Source organism: Equus quagga, chromosome 19, assembly GCF_021613505.1.
Source record: "Equus quagga isolate Etosha38 chromosome 19, UCLA_HA_Equagga_1.0, whole genome shotgun sequence".
Taxonomy (NCBI): domain Eukaryota; kingdom Metazoa; phylum Chordata; class Mammalia; order Perissodactyla; family Equidae; genus Equus; species Equus quagga.
The window spans coordinates 5260989-5283555 of NC_060285.1; the positions used below are offsets into that span (position 1 = coordinate 5260989).

Consider the following 22567-nt stretch of genomic DNA (forward strand, 5'->3'; position numbering starts at 1 on the left):
CGCGCGCGGGGCTGCGCGGGGCTCCGGGCGCCGGGGGGCCATGCGCCGGGCCGCGCCGGCAGCCCGGGGACCCGGCGCAACTTGCCAGGCAGCCTGAGGAGTTGGGGCGGCCGCGGCGGCCGGCCGCCTTTCTTCCCCCTCGCCAGACCCCCCTCCCTTTCGGCCGTGGGGGAGGGGGCTCGCGTTCCCCCTCCCCGGAGACCCGGTCCGCCCCCGCCCGCTCCTGCTCCAGCGGAGCGGCGCAACTTCCCGGGAGCCGGGGCCAAAGTGAGCGAAAAGTGCTGCCCAAGTTGCCGGGATGGAGCTGCAGAGCCGGCCCGAGGCGCTCGCCGTGGAACTCGCGCGCCACCAGGTAGGCGGCCGGGGGCCCCTGGCTGGGGTGGGGGGCTCCAGGGACCCGAGCCCGGCGTCCTCTTCCTCGTCGCAGGGTCTGCATGGCTGGAGGGGTCCGGAGGGAGACCCTCCTTGAGCCTACCTCGGGGCGGGGCGAGTGTGCACTCGCACGGACCCGCGTCTGGGCTCCCCCTCCGCCCCCCTCTGGTGCAATCTTGCATAGTTTGAGGGGGGGTCGGGCGCCCGTGGGCCCCGAGCCCGGCGTCTTCTCTCTCTCAGCGCAGGGTCTGCAGGACTGAGGGTGCCGGGTACCCCTTCGTGAGCCTGCCCCGGGGTGTGTGTGTGTGTGTGAGTGTGTGCGCCGACCTCCTCCGACCCCCACCCCCCGTGCAATCCTGCACAGTTTGCAAAAGTAGTTTCGGCGATGGTTGCCCGGGCGAGCAGCCGCGCGGCGGCCGGGGCCCGAGCGGTATTGCGGCGTGCGCGTGTGTGTGTTGGGGAGATTAGGACGCGACTTGAATATTTATGAGCTTTGCTCGACACGGACTCGCCGTGTTTACTTGGCTCTTTGTTCCTCCCCCCTCCCCCGGCACACACTCACACTCACGCTCACTCGCACACGCACCCCGGCCTGCAAACTTGCACGGCTCGGGGCGCGCCGCCGGGTGGCCGCGGCCCCCGCCCCGCCCCGCGAGCTGCCCCGATGAGGCGGCAGCCACAGGTAAGCGGCCCCGCGCGGCGCTGCCCGGCCGCCGCGCGTGCGGGACGCGGCCCGGGGAACTTGGAGCGCGCTGCGGGCGGCCCGGCCTGCGGGCTGCCGGCGGGGGGCTGCGGCCGCGCGGGGCCCCGGGCGCACTTGGCCCCCCGGGGCCGCTGGCCTGAGCCTGCTCCTCCGTGTTTCTGCAGAACGGCGACCTCAAGAAGCAGCTCCACGAGAGGCAGCCTCGGATCGCCGCGCTCAGCGACAAACAAGTAAGCGAGCTGGAGCTGCCCCCCACCCCGCGCGGGGGGCGGGTGTCGCCGGGCACTTTGGCAGCACCCTAAAAAGTGCCGGCCTCGGCGCTGCACGCTCAGACTCCCAACGGAGTCTGTCTCCAACCCTCAAAGTTACCCGCCCCCTCCTTTTCTGGAAAGAAAGAGCCGGTTCTTGGAGGCTGAGCGGGGAGGTCGCGGCTCCGGCAGTGGCCGAAGGAGTGAAGCTGCACTTAAAAGGCGGCGAGCAGCCCGGCGTCCATTTTGAGTTGGTGGACATGTTTTTGGAATGTGAAAATTTCTTCCTGCTCCACTTACCCCCCCCCCCCCACCTTCAGGCCAGTGTGAGGGTGGGGGTAGAGGGGGCGGTAATTCGGGCCTAGACACCAAACTACTTGGAAGCGATTTCTGGGTTCCATTGCACATCGTATTTAAAGAATCGTTCCTCTGGGCTCCCCCCTCCCCTCCACTTCTCTAGCATCACTTTTTATTCTTGGAACCTGACGCCAGATCCCGGGAACAAAAGAAAAGCGCCCCCAGAACCCCCCCCAGTTCTGCTCCAACTTTGGTCTCCGGGCATCAGGTGTAGATTTGGACACACCAGAAGCTCCTCGCGGTGGGGGGCACGGCCGCCGACCCCCCTCCCGGCCCCTGGAGGAGGAAAAGTTGCCCATTGTGACTTAGTTGCGCTGAGCTCAGCGCTCGGGGTTTCAGCACCACGAACAGATGCCGCCGCCGGAGCGCGGCCGGCCGCGCGCCCCCGCCCCCGCCGCGCCCCTCCCCCCTCTCCGCGCGCCCCTCCCCCTTCGCTGCTCCCCCCGCCCCCTCTTCCCCGCACAGGCACTCCCGCCCCTTCCCGCGCCGCCCCGAGCCGAGAACTTTGAGCGGCGCAGCCAATGGCGCTCTCGGGGCTCCGAGGCGGGCGGGGGCGGGGGCGCCGGCGCCCCTCCCCGCTGCCCCCGCCCCTCCCTCCGCCCGCCCCGCGGGCCCGCCCCCGCCCCGCCGCGCCCGCCGGCCATCGATCGCGCTTCCTTCGGAATGCCGGCCGCCGTCAGCACCAAACTTGGACAGTGCCCGCCCCCGCCCCCGCCCCCCGCCTCGGCCGCCGAGCTGGTCCCCTCCTTCCTCCCCAACTCCGGGCCAGGGCGGCCGGATCCCATGCCCCATCCCCGAAAGAATTTTCGGTGGGAGGAGAGACGTGGACGAGATTGGTGGGGGTGGCGGCGACCCTGGAGAACTCAGAGGCCGGGTGTTCATTTCGAGTCTTTAAAGTTGAAAAGTGGTGGGAGGGGGCGTGCGGAAGAGGAGGGGGCCGGGGTTTGCGGAAAGAAAGATGGCTGTTCCCGCGGGTCCGCGCCTGGTCGGGGGCGCCCGGCTGGACCCGAGGGTTGGGACGCACGCATTCACCCCTTTCTGTCGGTGCCACGGCCCCCACTCCCCGGCCGCGCGCTCCCGCCCGCCCGGCCCGCGCCCCCGTCCAGGAGTGGAAGCTTCCATTCCCGCCGGAGGGGGGCCCGGCGCGCGGCCCCGGCGAAGTCGGGGAGTTCGCGGGGGGAGGGGACCCAGGCCCGGCATTACCATTTTGATTGCTTTGATGCCATTTTTGGAGGGGGAGGGGTTGGAATACCCTTCTCTGCTGAGCACAAAGATGTTTAATCGCTGTGTAGAATCAAATCAGATACTTTCTTTAAAAAAAAAATCCATCACTAAATCTGGTACGGTGTGATAGCTGAGGGTTACTAAGCCCTTTTTTTCACCGGGTAAAACAGCAAGTTGTTGACTCTCATGCTCGGAGTAGATTTAAAAGAGAGAGAGAGAGAAAAATCCAATAATCCAGCAGCTTTTATTGCAACAATGTCTCTTTATGTGTGCTTCCACATAGCAATAGTTACACTGTTTGTAGTGGTTTTTCGGAGCTTAGGTTTGATCATTTCTTGTGTATTGTAGCAACTATTTCAAGGCTGTTTAAATTTTTATGATGATAGTAAATGAGTAGCTATTTATTATCTGTCATGCCGGAATTTAGATGAGGCTGAGAGAAACATTGAAAAATCCTGTTTGAAGGCTGCGGTGCAGCTCCGGGAAGGAGCTGTCCGATCCACGCTGCCTTTGCCTTTAAATTTGAACTCGGGGAAGGATGCTTGCGAATGGAATGTACCTCCATCTTTTTGTGTGTGTGTGTGAGTGTGTGTTTAAAAAGAAAGAAAGAGAACAGCGAAAACTTTTGTTCTCTTGCCTTTTAAAAAATGTTTCTTTTAAATGACTAAAAATAACATCTGGTAAGCAGCCAGGGTTTGGCCTGGCCATCGGAACTTGTGTTTGTAACTGTAAGTGTGTTGTTTTTCCTTTTCCCTTTGTGGCATTTTATGTAACAAGGGCTCATAAAAGAGGGAGTGGAGGGGGCTGAGGCTTGGTGCAGCATGCTAATAAAGCTGCCTTGTCTCTCCCGAGCTCCACGGTGAAATCTTGCAGAGGTCACCTATGAAATGAGTTGGGTAGACTTAACATTTACTCGTCTCTCTCTCCTTGGGAGAGTTTGGTGGTGATTGGCAGCTTGGCTGGGGGAAAGGTCGATGAGGAGGCTCTTGGAGGTGATTCTGGGCTGCACCCAGGGTCTTGAAGAGGAGCTGTGGGGCTCTGCTTGGCCACCCCAGAACCTGCCCGAGGAGCTGAAATGTGGGAGCAGGTATGAAAAAGCCAGTATTTCAAAGTTTATTTTTAACTTAACATAAAATTAAAGGTAGTGTTTATTTATGGATTTGCTTGGGGAGAAACTCATGCCGTCTCCACCTCCAGAGATGTGTGCTTTTGTGCGCTCCCACTTGGAATATGGGGTATGAAGGTTAAGTTTCAATTGAAAGTGCACATGTGGATGATCAACTGGATAGTAATGAACGGGTGACCCCATTATCCACATCTGTTAGATGTACAAGAGCAGCTGAGTAATAGCTTTTGGTGCCCAGCCATCAATTTCCCATTCATGCCCTTGGCACTGGAATTTTTTCAGTTACTTCTAGAAAAATGGGCAAGCGTTTAAAGATGTTTATCAAGGACTCCTATAAGTAAATACGTTGTTGGTCAGAAGTAGAGAGATACAAATTCTGTTCTCCTCAGTGTTTCTCCTACTGTTGGTGGACTAGGGTATAAATAGGAAAGCAACTTCCATAGGACCTTACTGTTTGAAAACAGAGTTTGTGTTTTCTTCTTAAAAAAAAAAAAAGGAAATGTGGAGGAGTCGGTCAGAGCTGAGTTGTGGCCCCGCCGAGAGTGGCCAGGCTGCGTGCCCAGGTGTGGCCTTGCCTGGCTGCTGGGCTGTGATTCCAGTGGAGGACGCACTCCTCGTTTTTAACGAGATACGATGTGTGAAGACTCCATTAGTTGCTCCAGTGGTTTTGTGCCATGAATTTGCAGCACATGCAGAGAGGCAGTAACATTTTTATCTAAATTGTCAAGCAACAAGCAGTTCTGTGTAAATAACAGGCCCGTCATAAATACTGGGGTTTTTTTTTCCCCCTCCCTCTTTGGAGTTCTTAGCACATCATTTACATGCCATGTGTAGCGGGCATCTCTTGACCTGGAGTTCACACGAGTTCACGTCACCATAGAGTGAGAGGACTCTTCTGTGTGGTCCATGCTGGTGTGGCCGAGAGAGAGAGAGACCATGGAGGTAAACGTGGGGCGTCGTGCGCTGCTTGATCCATCGATTTGATGGACTCTGGATTCCAAGGGGCTGTCCTCAAGTGCAGCAATAAAAATATGTCTTCTTGAAAGGTGTTATGTATGTGACGTGCACCCGGGTGCTGAATCATGTCTTCTCCATGATTCACTGGCCACGTTGGACACCAGAGGGATTCCGCCTCGGAGGTCTCCACCAGTTACTTCTAGAAACGGAGTGGATTTATTCCGAAAGCTCCCCAGTTGTTTGTGGTCCTTTAGTAAAAAGGTGTTCCATTTTCTGAGCTTTATTTCCAAATCTGCTCTTATCCAGGAGGGTAAATTTTAATCTTCCTGACCTGGAGTTGGAGATTTCATTCTTAAAACAGCATCATTATGTGTTAAAGAGAAAACTCAAGCTGCCTCGCGGTGCACCATGTTTTGTGCTCTGCGAGAGAGAGCAGGGGACTGAGGCGGCAGGGCCGGGCCTGACTTCCCTCACCACCACCTGTGTGACCTTCACCCCGACTGCCCCTCCCACAGCAAAGTCTCCCGGGCCCCCCGGTTTTTCTCTGAGCCTGTTCCTCGTGCTCCTCTTCCCCATCCTTCCACCACTCTGGTCCCTCCCACCATCATCTCTTAGCTGGAAGATTATAGGAGCCCCCTCACTGCATCCACTTAAAAAACAAACAAAAATAGCTTTATTGAGATATAATTCACGTATCATATAATTCACCTGTTTAAAGTGTACAATTAAATGGTTTTTCCTGCATTCACAGATATTTGCAACCATCACCACTATCAATTTTAGAACATTCTCATCTCTTCAAAAAGAAGCTCTTTGGCTGTTACTTGCTCCCCTCCCCCAGCCCTAAACAACCACTAGTCTACTATCTGTCCCTGTAGAGTTACCTATTCTGGGCTTGGACGTGAATGGAATCATACAGTCTGTGGTCCTTTATGACCAGCTGCTTTCACTGAGCATAATGTTTCAAGGCTCATCAAAACTGTAGGATGTGTCAGTACTGCATTCCTTCTTATGTCTGAATAATCTTCCATCGTATGAATTGACCGCATTTTGTTCATCCATTCCTCAGTAGATGGACATCTGGGTTGTTTCCAGCTTTTGGCTGTTGTGAATAGTGTCTTGTATCTATTCTTGCCTCTTCTGCCACCACAGTGTCTGGAAACCTGCCTGTGATCATGGCGCCCCCTGGCTCGAGACCTTCCAGTGGTTTTCCATTGCTCTTGGGATGAAGCCGGGGCGGGGGGGGGGGGGGGGGGGGGGGCTCCACTCGGGGCACCCTCTGCCTCACTCCTGCACCCAGCGGTGCAGCCTCCTTGGCACCTTGAGTGTTTTCCTGCCTTGATCTTTTCGTGCCTGCTCTCTGTGCTAAACTGTAGGCTGCATGCAGGGTGGGGGCTGTGTCTGCTTTACCCCCTCCCCTTGTCTTCTCAGAGCACTGCTTCGCAGGGGCCGAGCGCATGTTTGTTGAACGAGTGGATGACTTTGTAAAGAGATGGGTGTGAGGATCAGCAATGATGTATTTAATGGTCTAGGTAGAGTCCCCAGCCTGTAGTAGGCATGCAATAAATGGTAGATTTTTAAAATCCTGTGTTCAAAATGAGTGGACACGGGGATGAGTAAGACCAGCAGCTCCCTGCCTTGGAAACCTCACAAAAGAGTGAGGCGTAGATAACTGTTTCAAGGAAGTTCCAGGAAAGTTCTGTGAAAATCCTGCTGTGGGAGCACTTGTTTCATTTCTGGCCTCCTGGAGGAGGGTGGGAGAGGGGTCCTCAAGGACACCTGGGGTTGTAGACAGGAGGAGCTGGGGGCCAAGCCCACTAAGGGATGATGGCCTGAGGAATCCTACAGGGGCTGGTGAGTTTGCTGGCAGTAAACCATGAGAGAGAAGAGGAATGAGACAGCAGAGAAGGCGAGCTGGGGCCGAGCAGGGAAGGCGTCCGAGGCAGGGATGAAGGGCCTGGACTTGACGCTGTGGGCTTGGGCTGGCCGGGGCCTCTCAGGGCACTGGTCAGGAAGGTGTGGGGAATGAAACTGAGGGCACATTAGAAGGGAGGAGAGTGACAGAGGCCTGAACCCCAGCCCTGCTTGGCCTGGCCATATGAACTCCTTAGATGTTTGTCACCAACATGGGGAAGCTCTTGCAGGGACAACAGAGCCCGTGCATGTTGTGGGACAGGAGGCCGGGAGGCTGCTGGACCTGTAGCCCTGGGTGACCAGTATGTACCAGGCTGTGGGGACGGGGGCAACATGGTGCCCTCCTCCTCCTGCCCTCACCAGAGCTCCTTGGAGCAGAAATTGGTAGGGACCCTTCTGGAAGTGACTCAGTTGACAACTCTGCTCAGTTTGTTTAAGGGAAAAAAAAGCATGCGTGTGTATACATATACACACATTTATATTTCTACTTATCAGTTGCATTTCTGTTGTTGATTTTACTTTGATTACATATGAAGTATACAATAATAAATACTAAATATATTGGCATGCACCAATAAATATACATAAAGTCTATGTAATACGTATAAAATCGGTTAATAATTTATCCAGGATTATATTACTAAAATGAGAGGATTTGTTTTTGAAGTAAGAAAAATAACTATCATTCTCCTGCTAAAATAAAATCTTAACTGAGGAAGGTGGCGATCAATATTTCTTATTGTTTCTGTAACATTTAGGAGATAAGAAGAATTCTACTTTTAAAAAAGTTTTTATTGTAGGGGCTGGCCCCGTGGCCGAGTGGTTAAGTTCGTGCGCTCCGCTGCAGGCGGCCCAGTGTTTCGTTAGTTCGAATCCTGGGCACGGACATGGCACTGCTCATCAGACCACGCTGAGGCAGCGTCCCACATGCCACAACTAGAAGGATCCACAACAAAGAATATACAACTATGTACTGGGGGGCTTTGGGGAGAAAAAGGAAAAAATAAAATCTTAAAAAAAAAAAGTTTTTATTGTAAAAGCAACACGTGTTTGTTGGGAAGAAAATTCACAATACAGATTTGAAGGTCGTGAAACGTCAGCCGGCTTCTTCCCGCCCGTCCTAGCTTGTGGACGAGAGCAGTGCTGGTTTTCAGGTGTGTTTGGAGGGTGCCTTCTGTGCCCACACAAGCGTCTATAACACAAACAAACATGCTTAGTGGATGCACTGAGCGTGCTGTTCCTAAACTTGCTTTTTACGCTTGACATAGTTTTGTGACCATCTCTTGGGAACAGCTCGGTTAACTCTACAAACGTTTAACGAGCTCCTGCCAGGTGTTGGGGATCTGGAGGTGATGGTGGGTGGTGTGCTGTTAGTAATAGCGACATCTCATTTTATAAGGCTTTACACCTACCAAATGCTTTCTCTTGGTCTCTGCCTCAGACATTTTCATGTGTGGTTGGGGAGGCAGCTCACCTGTCCCGGGAGGCCCAGCCAGGTGTCCGCATGAGCTGTTAGAGCACCAGGCTCACCCTGCAGCAGATGGGGCGATGTGCTCAGGTGGGGCGTGCGGGGAGCGCTCTGAGGAGGTGACACTTGCACCTGTAGAGAGGCTCAGCGATGAATGTTACACTCAGTGCCTTGGGCGTCTGCAGCGCCATCCTGTTCAGCGGGTCTGCTCCATCCCTTCCTTGATGCACGCCTTTCTATTAGGTTATCAGGACAGTCCCGTGACTTGGGTCAGGCTGGGCAGGTATATCATCCCTGCTGGACGGGTCAGAGAAGGGCCGCTTCCCAAGGTCAGACAGCTTGGGACCGCCGGGCGGCTGCCCTCTGTCTCAGCCCCGCCTCATCTCCAGCCGGCCCCTGCACTGTACAGTGTAACGTGACGTACTGGGACAGCACAGGCCCTTGAGTCAGGACCCCTGGCTCCGTGTCCCAGCTCCCTGCAGCTGGTGGAGTAGCCTCGGGGAGGTCTTTGCCTCCTGGAGCTCCATTTCCTGTCTGTAAAGTGGGTGTAGTCATTAGACCGCTCTCTGTGGGTTATTGAGATGAAGTCAGATAATAGATGCGAAAGTGCATCTTAACCACGCAGCGAGCAGGCTGATTTGAAGAGAATTGCGTTCGGTGCATCTGTGGCCCCAGGTAACCCTGCCGAGCCCAGGCCCGCACCTCGGGAGCTGGTCCTGGTCGGCCGGCTGCTTGGGGCCTTCTTTTCCGAGAGAGGGCGGCCTGTTGCTTTGTCACTCCTGGTCGAGGTTGGCGGTGACTACGCCGTCTTCTGCAGCCAGTCCAAGGAGTTCGCTTTGATATTTCAGCCTCTGAAAACACCTGCTGTTGGAACTGTACAATTTATTTCAATTAACTTTGAATTTTTCCACGCGACGACTGGTGATAACTTCGGTAATCCCACGGTGCCTCATTAGAGCTGCGGGCCACGAGGATTAGCCCTCTGATTTAGCAAGTTTTTCCTCCAAACGGCTTTGTCTGTTCAGGAACCGAACCCTCGGCTGGCTGCCGTCTTTATTTCTCTCTCGGAGCCGATGCTGACCGTGGCCGCGGTGGCCGGAGGAGGGGCGTTCTGCTCCTGCACTGGGGGCTCCCCCGCCGGGCCATGTCTTGGGCACGCTTGGTCACGCACGGGGGGCTTAAGGAGGCCCCTTTGGGGGTGTCCGTGGGCTCAGCCTCCAATGCCTCTGCCCCAGACCCAGGAGGAATCGAAGGAAGGGGCAGCGTGGCCATGGTGTTCGTCTTCCCGACGCTGTTTGGAACTCATGGTGTTTAGGAAAATAGGACTCTGGGTTTGATGTCCCTTCCGGAAGAGGACGGCCAGGATGGCTCTCAGTTTTTGTCTCCCAGAGGCTTGTAAGACAGAAGTCAGCACAGGCCTTAAAACTGGACACACTGAGCTCTCAACCCCGCTGCATCCTCCAGGAAGGGCTGGGCCGCATTCGGTGCCTGGAAAGTGGGACTAACCGTGCCCCATAGGTCAGCTAGCAGAGTGCAGGCGTGTGACATGCACAGGAAGTGGCCTGAAGGAGGTCCCAGGAGGATGAGGTGAGGTGAAATGTTAGGCTCTGGGCCCGCAGTAAGTCCTCAGCAGGTGGCACTTGGCCAGCATCTTCTGTTCCTCCCTCAAGAGTCGCAGCTTTCCCATCTGATGCTAACCCTGAGCCAGGCTCCCTTCTGGTGCTTTCCATGGACCAACTCATTCACTGTTCACTCAGCCCTTTGGGGAAGGGCTGCTCTTAATTTCCATTTTATTCAGGCTGAAGCCCGGAGAGGTTGATTCTGGTTGACATCACACGGCTGGTGAATAAAGGACCTGGGATCTGGTTCAGGGCCATTGTGGCTTCATGATCTTAACCCCTATGCCGGAGTGTGTGGGGGAGATGACAACACTTTGTGCCACGAATATGAAAAGTTTGGTGTGTCGTGTAACCCCAGGGCCTGCGTTCAGGAAACAGTGATGGAGTTAGTGCGAGAGATGACCACCACCAGCAAATTAGCTGTTCCATGGTGAGCAGAAATTTTACTCTGCCATAGACGGTCCTAGAACTCTGGAGGGGGCCTGGTCTGCATCCCGTCCCGGTGTCTCTCAGGAGGCTGCCTGCTGGCTGGCACCGGGGTGGGGTGAGTGTGGCAGGCCAGGGGTCCCTGCGGGGTGGAAGTGGAGCCAAGGGCAGTTGGGAGGTTTGGACAGACCCCGAACAATTTCTCCTCCCTCTCGTCTATCCGCGAAGAGCCCTGGGCGCCCCCCCCACCCAGCCCGTCAGCCCCGCCTTGGCCTGGGCTCTCTGGCTCTGCTGCCACTCTGTTCCTCCTCCTTCTTATTACTGTTCTCATTGTACACTTGAAGGCGGAGGCATCTTCTCATTTGGAAATGGCCTCTGTTCTCCAAAGGAACAAATGTGCCTCCTTAAGACTTTTTTTTGTTGGCAGTTACTTATTGTTCGGTGGCAGCAGTTTCAGTGTGTGAGAAACTGCTGATGCAGCTTCCTTGCCGTTACGACCTCTGCCTGCCCCCCGTGGCAGCCCGGGCAGGCTCGGGTGGGCCTCGCTTTCCATATATGTGTATATGTTATTATTATTGTTTGTTTTGCTTGGCACCTGTGTTGATCTTATTAAAACACAGCGGACATAAGTACATCCATGGGGGGTTTTGATTTTTTGTCTCGGCTGCCGTGGCTCTTGAGCCCCCAGAGAAGACTGGAGGGCAGGTTGGCTGGGTCCTTCTCTGAAAGCAGGTTAATGCCGCCTCCCCGGCAAGGTTGTCCTGAGGAGTAATGAGGACGCTTGCCCCAAGTTGGCAGTCTGGTGGTTAAGATTCGGTGTTCTCAACGCTACGACCCAGGTTTGTGTCCCGCCCAGGGAACCACACCACCGTCTGTTGGTTGTCACACTGTGGTGGCTGTGTTTTGCTGTGAGGCTGAAAGCTCTGCCACCAGGATTTCCAATACCAGCAGGGTCTCCTGTGGTGGACAGGTTCCAGCGGAGCTTCCAGACTAGGACAGACCAGGAAGAAGGACCTGGCCACTCACTTCTGAAAAGATTGGCCATGAAAACCCTGTGAACAGCAGTGGAGTGTCGTCTGAAACAACCCCAGAGGATGAGAGGGTGGCACAGAAAGACCAGGCAGGGCTCTGCTCTGCTGTCCACACAGGTCGCTAGGAGTCGGAATCCACTGGATGGCACTGACAACTGTCCCAAGTGCCGGGCAGGATTCCCGACGTGCAGCAGGGTGGGTGAATCCAAGGGGAGCTGTACCGATGTTCCCTTAATTACTTTAGTTAACAACAACGTGAGAAGGAGAAAGCTCTTGGTTCCCACAGGATGTTATTGCTGTGGAGAAGTCGACAGGCAAGTGTGGCTTTTTCTTGGGATAGAAACCTGTGGGTTGCTTTTCGTCACCATAAACTTGTGTCTACAGCTGGGATTGGGCCCTAAACTTGGCATTCAGTGGAAATGGAGAGCACGTGTGCCCCGGACTCAGCCTGATGGCTTCAGCACAGGACGCGAGAGCCAGGGCGCCTTGGCCAGGCCCCGGTCTTACGCATGGGAAGCTCAGGGCCTGGGTGGGGGGTAGGGGTGGCACCCAGAAACCAGAAGTAACCCCGGGGATCCTGGTCTCCCTGACCACCACACCACAGTCACACAGACGGTTGTTTTTGTTTAATCAGTTAAATTCTGTTCACTGGGGTTTTCTTTCGTAAGCTGCTTGCCCAAGAGGGTGTCCCCTGTGTGAGACGTGCTGGGGTCCTGCACCGATGTCCCGTGACAAAAGGGCCACCAAGAGAGGACCCTGGGGCAGACACCCTAGTGGTTTTCAGAACGGGTGTTAGACTTTCAGAGCAGCTGAGGGACAGGCGGCTCTGGCAGGGCACGGGGCATTCCGGAACAGTGCGTTTTGTAAAACTCACCGAATCACGTTGACAGTGGATCTCCAGGTACGGGTCAAGTTCAGAAGGAGGGTTCAGAGGAGTGCCTCTGTCACCCAGCCCAGCGTGCACGTTTCTGCTTTCAGAGTCTCCCATCGGAGTAGAGGTTGGCTGTGAGCTTGTGACGGGAGAGTCGATCCCAAAAATAGAAAAGGGGCTGAGAGATGGTACTGTGGGTGCACCCATCTCTGGCAAAATAGTGGCTTCTTTTTGCTCTCTTGAGTGGAGGCAGCAGAAAGTTACTTGACACGGCAGATGGGGGCTCCCCTGGGGCCTTCCTGGGGGATGGCAGCAGGCTGTCCGTGGGTGATGCGGCCGTCAATTTGGGGAGAGTCTCTTTGCCCCAGGAGAGGGAAGAAGGCAGACGTGGGGCAGGGGAGAGAGGAAGAGGGGGAGCTGTGTTTCTCTTTGATGTCATTCAGGCGGAAAGCCAATCTGCACATGTAAATGAACTTGAAAATGCAATTAAAAATATATACATATTGGAGACCGCGATCCAGGCTTTAATGTGAGATGCGGCGCAGAGTGACGAGCAGCGTTGTCTGTAATCAGGATACGGGCTCTCCTCTGTGATTAATGCGTCCCGGTGGTGATGGATGCGCCACAGATAAACGCCAGAATTATTTCTTAAACTGCAGATTGGCAGCCCCGCTGAATGCAGACTTTCCTTCGCTCACGTCACCAGTGTCCTTCTCCCAGCTGCCACTGTGCAGGGGACACGTGCTTAAGAAGGTCCCTCCAAGGGCTTGACAGGAGAGGTGACAAAACAGTTACCCGTGTCATTGTGGACAGAGATGAGAGGGGCCCTGGCTGTTATTACAGTCGCAGGTGCTGGGAACGGGGCAGAAGTGGGTGCATTGCAGGGGAGGTGGCAAGGAGCGAGTCCTTAAAGTGGGAGCTGGGACATGGGGGGCCTGGGATGTCCAGCGTAGGGGTCTGGAAGGGAACGGGAGGCAGAGCTTGCTGTCTCAAGCCATGTTGTGTATTCTCAGGGTTGACAGCTCACGTGTGTCCAGAAGAGGGCGCTCAGCCATGGGGGCCCAGGCATTCGCCACTCGTTAGAGAATGGTGTGCAGCACATGCCTACTGTGCGCCCTCCCTGTGCCATCGCTGTGTTGGGCGCTGCGGACACAGTGGTGGATGGAATAGGCCCCGGAGACATGCTCACAGTCTCAGAGGGGGAGACACCTCATCGAGGAGAAACGTAATAAATGAATTACGGAGGTTAGATGACAAGTGCTCTGGCAATAAGTAGAGCAGGGTAAGGGAGGTGTGTGTAGGGTGGGTGGCTGTTTTAAATAGAGTGGTCCAAAGGGGCTCATTGAGAAGGCACCGTTGGAGCAAAGACCTGCAGAAGTTGGAAGAGTGAGCCCTGTGGCTCTCTGCCGGAAGAACGTTTTAGGCAGAGGGAACAGACCGTGCAAAGGCCCCGAGGTAGGATGTGCCTGCTGTTTCCAGTGGAGGCCAGTGTGGCTGGGAGAGAGTGAGTGACAGGAGAATGAGAGGGAGGAGATCAGAGAGCTGGTGGGATGGGATGGGGGCTGCCTTCTCCATCATGACTGACCTGTGCCTTTAAATTGCCGACTGGCCATAATGTATTTTGGCAGAATTTTAACTAGAAGCTGGAAGAATTTTAACCAGAAGATGGATGTCAGCTCCAAGTCTGGAGGAATTCTGTGATGGAGAGAACTGTCTGGGGATGGAATTGGTTGTTCTGAGACCTTCACCCTCCAAACACCATCCTAATCAGCGAAAGGAGAAGGTGCAGTGGGATGGGAGACCAGGCTGGGTCTCCCTGTCCTGAGATTCTGTGGTTCAGAAATGCTAAGACCCGTCAAGGATCCTTTGCTGCCTCATTTCAATCTGAGATGCTCTGACTAATGCAGAATCGCAAACTCCGATGCTGTGGGGCCGGCGAGTGGTCCTGCTGAGGGCCGGCCCGCTGGAAAGACCCTGCCCCACAGCAGGGGCAGCAGGCCCAGCACCCCCTTGTCGTCACATGTCATGGGCCCTGGGCACCTTGCTCCTTCGACTTTTCAAGAGGAGCCAGAAAGCCATGCTCACGTGAAATCTCCTGAGGTTTCCATGTGGGCTGGGCATTAAGGCCTTTTCTAAGTGCTGCTGGCCTCGGGAACATTCCTGCAGGCTGGATCCCACCCATCTCCTCTGGTGCCCCTCCCCTGATCACCCCTCCTGGGTCCCTCCCCCGTGCCCTTGACACCTGGCTCCTCCCTCTGCATCGTCCAGGCCCAGATGGGACAGGCAGTCGCCCTGACCTCGCCCACAGGGACTGGCGGCCCTCCTCCGGGCTCGCGCCCCTTCCCAGCTCCATCACGCTGGGTTGTAATCTAGTAATTTCCTGCCTCCTTCACCTCCGTGCCCCCCATTCACTGTGTCGCGTGGTGCCCCATACTAAGCACCAGATACAGAGCTCCCGAGTGTCAGAGCCCGAGCACCGCGATTCTGAGCCAAGACTGACCGTGAGCCCTGGCCTCGGCAGTTCTGCCGTCCTGGAGGCCTCTACACCTCTTAGCGAGAAGGAGTTGCTTGCACGGCTAGAGGGCCGACAAGGTTCTTCAAGAGCCTTCATCTCTCGTTTGGATAACTAAGTGGAACTCAAATATATTTCTGTAAATAAAACGGTCCCACAGCCCCCCCGCCCCCGCCTAAGTCGATGCCTCGTTGAAGCTATTTTATTAACGAGTTCTGCTGAGTGGGCCTGAATGGGGGCTGCCACTCTCACATCGCGGATCTAATTATAAACACGAGGGACGGTACCAAATAAGCAGCCGTGGAGGGAGAGGAGTCTGGCAGCTTGGTTTAAAGTGTCCTTTAATGAACTTCTTTGGCACTTGTATCTTAGCAACACGTTTTATTACATCCTGGTGCAGCTGGACTCGCGCAGCGGTAATCTATCCCCCAGCTCCCCCATTCTGGCTCTTCGCTGAATGGCTGGAGGGATGTACCGACCCATTCTCCCAAGGCTGTGTTTGCGTCCCTTCTGTTTTGTTTAGTTGATGAAAAAGGCAAACGCGGGCCTGGGAGTGGGGGCCTTGTGGGTGCAGAGGGCGCCGTGGCCCCGGCCTGAGAGACGGCGGCCCGCCCGGAGCTGGGCTGCCATCCTTTCGGCCGCTGTGGCAGCTGCGCGCTGCCTTGTGCATGTACCGCTTCGCTCCCCGGCGCTCCCTGGGTTTGGGTATTTTTATCTGGACTTCTCTTCTGTAATGACACTAATTTGGATACAGCGGAAGTGGGGACGTTTGCAAATCTTTCATTGCAATCAGCAGCCTGTAAGTGGGGATGGGGGAGTGTTCTAGAAGTGGACGTGGGGGAGGGTGGCACAGGAGAGGAAGGGGGGCCGGGGCACTGGGCCGAGGTGGCCTTCCAGCCTGGCTCTTTGCTGGTGAGCCCAGGGACCTCGGCCAGTTACTTGCCTTCTCTGAGCCTTAACTCTCTTGTCTGCTGTATGAGTTTCCCGTGGCTGCTGTTAACAGGTCACTGCAAACTGGGTGCCTTAAAACAACAGACATTTGCTCTCTCAGTGTTCTGGAGGCTGGAAGTCTGAAATCAAGGTGTCACAGGGCTTCACTCCCTCCAGGGGAGGCTCCTTCCTGCCTCTTCCAGCTTCTGGTGGCCCCAGGCGTTCCTTGGGTTGTGGCCGCATCACTTCAGTCACTGCCTCTGTCGTCACATGGACGTCTTCCCTCTCTCTGTCTCCTCTTCTCTTCTTATAAGGACCCCAGTCATTGGATTTGGGCCCACGCTGATCCAGTGTGATCTCAACTAATTACATCTGCAAAGACCCAATTTCCAAATAAGGTCTCATTCCGAGTTTTCGGGCGGACATGAGTTTTGGAGGGACTATTCTAACCTACTGCCTCTGCCGACTGAAGCTGCTCACGCCTCCCTCAGGTTGCGGTTGGGGATCGCACGCTCCATGCTAACCCAGCGCCAGGCGTGCTGTAGTCTCCGTCAGCGTCTGCCTTCCTGCCCCTTCCTTGCCAAGAGCCAGGACAGAGGAGCTGCTGAAACCGTGCTCTGCTGTGAGCAGGACGGCCGTACTTTCCGAACCCGGCAGTTGGTTTGGATATTTGAAATCAAGACCACCCCGGAAAATCTGGGGTGCCTCCTTTATTGGGTTTGATGTTAATTTGCTTGTGCAGTTTTGAAAACCAGTCAGCCGATGGTTTCACCCTGGTTTGTTTTCATTCAGGAGCCGAGAGAGGATGCTTTAGAACAAACAGACCGTCAGTGGGATGTGCACCTGCTGGGCGGCCCATGCAGCTTGTCTTCGCCCTGCAGGGGGATGAGCAACCTCTAGGCTGGAGGCCGAGGCCCACAGTTACTGGCTGCCGCCTCCCAGGATCTTCACAACTTTGCACAAGTTGCTCATCTCCACTTGCCTCATTCTTTGCATCTGTAAAATGGCTATAGTGAAGGACCCTGCCTCTGTGGCCTGTGATGGGGATTAAATGCCTTATGTGGAAGCACATTTGTAAACTGCAAATTGCCGTGTGTGTGTGTGTGTGTGTGTGTTGTCTTGGTATTGCTGTCCAGCAGCTGTGGCCTGTCCTCCTGGCTGACCAGGAGGCTGAGGTCCATGTTTAAGTCTCAGGAGCCACATCGTCTCTGGGCTGCCAGAGACCCTTGTGGGTGGCAGGATGGAGCCAGCCAGCACTTCCCGGTGACAGGTGAGAGTGTGCTGGGTCCCCCACTGCCTAGACTTCTGACAATAGCTTTGAGTCCTACTCCTGTCCCCATTTCAGAGGGGAGGAAACTGAGGCTCAGAGCGGGACAGTTACTCATCCAAGGCTTAGCTCTGGGGCTGAAATATGAGCCCAGGTTGCTGCTGCACTGTCTGTGTATCAAACTGGCTGCCAGCAGAGATGGAACCCCGAGCCCGCCTGGGCATCTGATCCCTGCCAGCAGTCCCAGTGTGCTGCCAGCCCTGGCTGGGGATGCCACACTCGTCTGTGAGTTTGCCGTCCACCCAGGTCCTCCCTGTCCTTGATACCATGTCGTCCTCAGTGTCTCTGGGAGTGGCAGGCCTGGCAGGGGGTGTCCCCATGGGACTGAGCTTGAGGAAGCAGAATCTGTGTCCCGTCCCTGGGGCCCTGCTGGGTAAGTCTTTGATCTTTCTGAGTCGTTTTCTGCATCTGTAAAATGGGGATGAGACTCTGCTGTCTACTTCAGAAGGTAATTGTGAGGGGGGAGTCCGGCCTGCAGGCTTGGAGGGTGGGGCATGGGGCGACCGGGATCAAGTGAGCAGCTGGGCGGGGGTCCAGAGAGAAGGCCCATGGGGTCGGGGTCAGGCCACCCCCCCCCCCCCCCTTCCCCCCCCCCCACCACATTACCACTTAATTTGCACCTACTGGGTGCTGGATTACACGCATGTGTGAGGTCCTGATAACCCTTGGGACAGAGCCGTGATCCCTGTTGCAGGAACAGAGAGTGGGGCCTGGAGCTTTTCGGTAGAGGATAGGGGCTGACAGCGGGGCCCGGCTCACACAGCTGGGCCTGAACCCTGGCTCTGCCCCTCACACGTCCACGTTCAGAGGGGTGGTTCCCAGGTTCAGTGGAATGACGTGCTTGGTCATCGGCCGCTGTGTTGGGCACTGCCGGCCCTGGTCAGTGCTGTCCGGTAACAGAGCAGGACTGAAAGGCATCCCTGTAAGAGGGCTGCAGGCTTGCTGTCCCTCCCACTCCCAGAGTGCTGGCCGGGGCGTGGGTCAGGCGGCCCTGAGACTGCTCGGAGGGGCTCACTCCTGGGGCGCCCTGGCCTGGGTTTGGAGCAGCCTCCCTCCTTTGGTGGGAGCCCTACCCACCGCCAGCTCCTGCCTCCTGAAGACACAAAGACACAAAGGAAGAGCCCACCTCGGGTTCCCCATCTAGTCTTTTTGTGATTTTGACCCTGCTAAGAGAGTGCCCGGTCCCTCTGGGAAGCATTATGATGTGGTTCTCCCCGTTTTACACATGAGGAGGCTGAGCGGTAGAGTGACCTGCCCAAGGCCCACAGCACGAGAGATGCACCAGGATCCCAGAAGCATCCATTTGACTCCAGGGGGCACTGTTATCCCCACTTTAAAGATGAAGAAACTGAGGCCCCGAGAGGTCAAGTAACTTTCCCAATTCACCCAGCTTCCAGGTGGCAGTGCTCAGATCCCCACCAGGTCTCTTGACCGCAAAGCTTCCCCTCCCATGGCTGTGCCAGCCCCCAGGGACCCCGGGAAGCCCACGCGGCTGAGGGAGGAGGATCCCGCCTGCAGTCCTGCTCTTGCTTGGTGTGGTGCTCTGGTGCTCGCAATGTCCCCTCCCCTCTGAGCTCACAAAGTCCCCCGAGGGCAGAGCCAAGATGTGCTCAGGAAGGGCCGACCACTGTTTCAGCGCTCACATGCATGTGCTGTTTGAGGAAGAAACGAGGAATTGGACAGGTGAGGATTTGGTTCGGGTTCGACTGTTTCCAGGCACCTCCTGGTCTGTTGCAAGGAACTCAGTGGGAACCGAGGGAGAGCTTGGGGGCGCACTGTCACACTCACTGTTTGCTCAGGTGACAGGCCGGAGGCCGGGGCTCTCTTCGGAGACAGGGTTGGTTGTGAGGTCGCACACGAGGAACCGCCTCTCTGAATGTGGACGCGTGAGGGGCAGAACCAGGGTTCAGGCCCAGCTCCGTCTGAGCCGGGCCCCATGCTGTCAGACCCCATCCTCTACCAAAAAGCTCCAGGCCCCACTTCCTGTTCCTGTACTAGGGATCACAGCTCTGTCAGCCCCGGACGGCCTGAATGCCTGAGGGTCACCAAGCCTTTGCTCAGGCTGCTCTCCTGCCTTAATCGCCGTTTTCTCTTTAACAAGATCCTGCTCATCCCCTGAGGCCCAGATCCTCTTCTAACCCTCAAGAAAGGCGCCTCTGGGTTCGTCTGGATTTGGATCCTAGTGGTGGTAGTGATGGTGATGGTGGTGGTGCTGGTGAGGATGGTGGTGATGATGATAAAGGTGATAGTGAGGATGTTGATACTGATGAAGATCCTGGTGATAAAGGTGGTGGTGGTGGTGGTGACGGTAATATTGGTGATGGTGGTGAGAATGTGATGGTGATGACGCTGGTGATGATAAAGGTGATGGGGATTATTGTGATGATGATGATGATGGTAACATCAGTGTTCACCATGGCAACTCCCACTTATTGATCCCTTCCTACGGTATGTTTTTTTTCCAAGTTACCTTACTTACCATCACAACACGTCTTATGAGCAAGTATTACCCACACTCTGGAGCGGAGGAAGCAGAGACAGAGCCCAGGTGCTGGCCAGTCATGGCTTCGCTACTTTGTGGCAGATCAGACTCCTCAGTAAAACGGAGGTAGTGAGGGGTGTTACCTGTGTCCGACACTTGGGTGCACACAGTTACATTTTAATTGGTGAACAGTGAGCATGGATGTGCCTTAGAAACTGTAAATGTGGAAATGTTTTTGCTGTTACACTGTGTCCCTGAAGACAAGATTCTTGTGTGTGTGTGTAAAGAAGAAGCAAAAAGCTTTAAAAGTTCTAAAGTCACTGAGGTTGACACCCAAGAAACAGAGTCCCTTGTGTGCCTAGGATGCCCTTCTGGGGACCCCCTACAGAGTGAATAACAAGATGACGTAAAACACAGAAGGTTGCCCGACGTTGCTTTGAAAGACCGTGCGGCTCAGACGGCATCTTCCTGGGCAAGTAGATCTTGCGTTGCATCTATTCTTGTGACATTTGCTGTCACTTCCTAGGTGTGAAAAGCCCCAGGCCAGCTCCTTGGGGGTTGTCTGTTCCTCCTCTGTCTGAGCCTGCAGTTCTCTCGGCTGCCAGTGGATGACGCTGAGGTTCTGGAAGGAAATCACAGGAATGGGAAAGAATACATGATTGTTCTTGAAAATTAAAACTTTAGATGAAAAAGAACAACAAGATAAACAATCCTGCCACCCTCCAAGGGTAATTGGTAAGTTATGGAGCAAGATTTAAATACAAATAAACATACGTGTCAAGTACTTTCATTGACATAATTGCTACTTATCCTACTTAACATGTTTTTAACTCTTGGGTAGCCCTTTACTCTCAGCTACAATGTCCCAGGCTTTGCACACACTCAGGCCCTGACTGGACCTTCGCTCAGGCCCCCCGAGCCTGCCCCTTGACCTTCTGCGTCTCAGTCTCCCGGGAGCTCCGTTTCCCGGCAGATGCCTCGTGCCACCTCTTACTTGCGGAACCAGAAGCTCCACCACTGGGCCCAGGAGTGTGTGTGACATGCTCCCTGCAAGATTCTGGAGCACCTGAAGTGTGAGAACCAGGGCTCTGTGTGAGGATGTCCCTTTCCCCGGCCACCTGACAAAAGGGAGAGATGTGGACAGCAGGCTTCTGCCTTTCTTGGATCTTCTCCTCTTTTGTGATTATGATGATGGTGATCATTGTGGTGATGGAAATGATGGTGGTGATGATGGTGGTGATGGAGATGATGGTGGTGACGATGGTGATTATGGTGATGATGGTGATTATGGTGATAATGGTGATGGTGGTGGTGATAGAGATGATGGTGGTGATGATGGTGATTATGGTGATAATGGTGATGGTGATGATGGTGATAATGGTGATGGTGATGGTGGTGATGGAATTGATGGTGGTGACGATGGTGATTATGGTGATGATGGTGGTGGTGGTGATTTTTGTGAGGATGGTGGTGGCGATGGTTGTCACGCCTTGCCAACCTCAAGGAAAGATGGAGGAGGTTGGGGCGTAGAAGAGGGGCCCAGCTCCAGGTCCTCAGCTTGCTTACCTCGCACACTTGGCTGAGGCGTGGAAACTCCCTGAACCCCTCATTTTCTTCACGTGCAAAATGGAAGTAATAATATCTTTGTAAGCCATAAGACCTGTGCAGATATTAGTGGTTTTATTATTAAAACTCAGGACTGCAGTTGATTTTCATCATGCGGTGTCTTTATGTAAAGGGGTAAAAGGAAAGAGAGCTAACCATGTGTCAGTAGGCTGTGATGTGAGACTTTTCACTGATATTTCATGGCGTTGGTATTTAGACATTTCTATTAATCAGCTTTTGGTCTTTCTAAGTTGAATTTTAAAACATATTTCTTTAAAAACAAACACAGAAAGTGCAAAAGGTAATCTAATGGGCCCCCTTACCTGCCCTTTGGTGCGGTCTTCAGGGGTGGGCCTGGGTGCTGGGCCCCACGTCCCAGCTCGTCCAGGCTTGTCTGCTGATGCCTGTGGGTGGCCCCTCCTCACAGTGTTTGCTCCAGTTTCCACTCAGGGGCCTTTGACACTCATGTGTTGCCCCTGCAGCCTCTGCCTGAATCGGTGAGCCCCCGTCTGGAGCCAAGTGGCCTGGATGGCTGGCCTTCCCTGAGCGCCACCAGCCGGGGCTGAGAGGCCAGAGGAGCTCAGCTCTCGTCCCCATTTTAGGTTATTAAATAGATTCCCCCCGATTTTGCCTTTGCTCAATCCAAATCAGATTTTGTTTTGTCTCCTGGAGCTTCGTTTCATAGCTCTGCTGGCTTTGATCTCCTCGTCGCATATGGACATCTTCCCTTGCCGGCTTCTCTCGGCCCCAGGTGCCTCCTTCCTGACGTCGAACCCACTGTTCCTGTAACACATACTCACCCCTAATGAGCTACTTAAAAAATAAGCATTGATTTCTGTATAAAAATCACAATTAATTTTAAATGCCCTCTGTAAACCTTGTTACAAATAATTGCCAGAAACACACAAAGTCTGAAATTAATTAAAATCGACAGCCTCATTTGATGCGGAATGCGCCTCTCATTTTTTAGTTATGTGTGTGAGCCATGTGGATGTTGCTCGGGCAGAAGCAGTGTCTGCGAGATTCCAGGCGGGGAGAATTTGCTGGAGGACCAGCTGAGCTGTCTGGCCACGTGCAGGAGGGGGAGGAAGGTGGGGTTGGAATGGTCCAGACCTGGCTGGCAGCCCTGCATCCTCTCTGAGTGATCGGATGACCTTCCAAGCCTCAGGTTCCTCGTCTGTGGAATGGGTGTAGTCATGCCAGCCGCACAGGGTTCCTGGAAGGTGAAGGCAAAGATGAGCCTGTTCAGAGAGTCAGCGCTCGCTGCTTATCCTCGCTCTTCCTTCCTCCCTCTCTCCCTGCCCTGCACCAGCCTTGGAAGGCTTCACCTGCGTGTCTGTTGCTGCAGTCTCATTTCATTCGTTCACTCATTCGCTCACTTCTGCCATGAGATAA

The 22567-nt window shown here is 54.8% G+C and overlaps 1 protein-coding gene across 1 annotated transcript in view; it reads left to right on the forward strand.

Annotated features, from left to right (window-relative positions):
• Nucleotides 1-10: 10 nt before the first annotated feature.
• PHF21B (PHD finger protein 21B) overlaps nt 11-22567 on the forward strand; it is a 101795-nt gene continuing 79238 nt past the window's right edge. Inside the window, exons 1-2 of the mRNA XM_046646033.1 lie at nt 11-352; nt 1240-1305. Of these exons, the coding sequence (XP_046501989.1) occupies nt 299-352; nt 1240-1305 (120 nt within the window). The 5' untranslated portion in view covers nt 11-298. The remainder of the gene's footprint in view (nt 353-1239; nt 1306-22567) is intronic.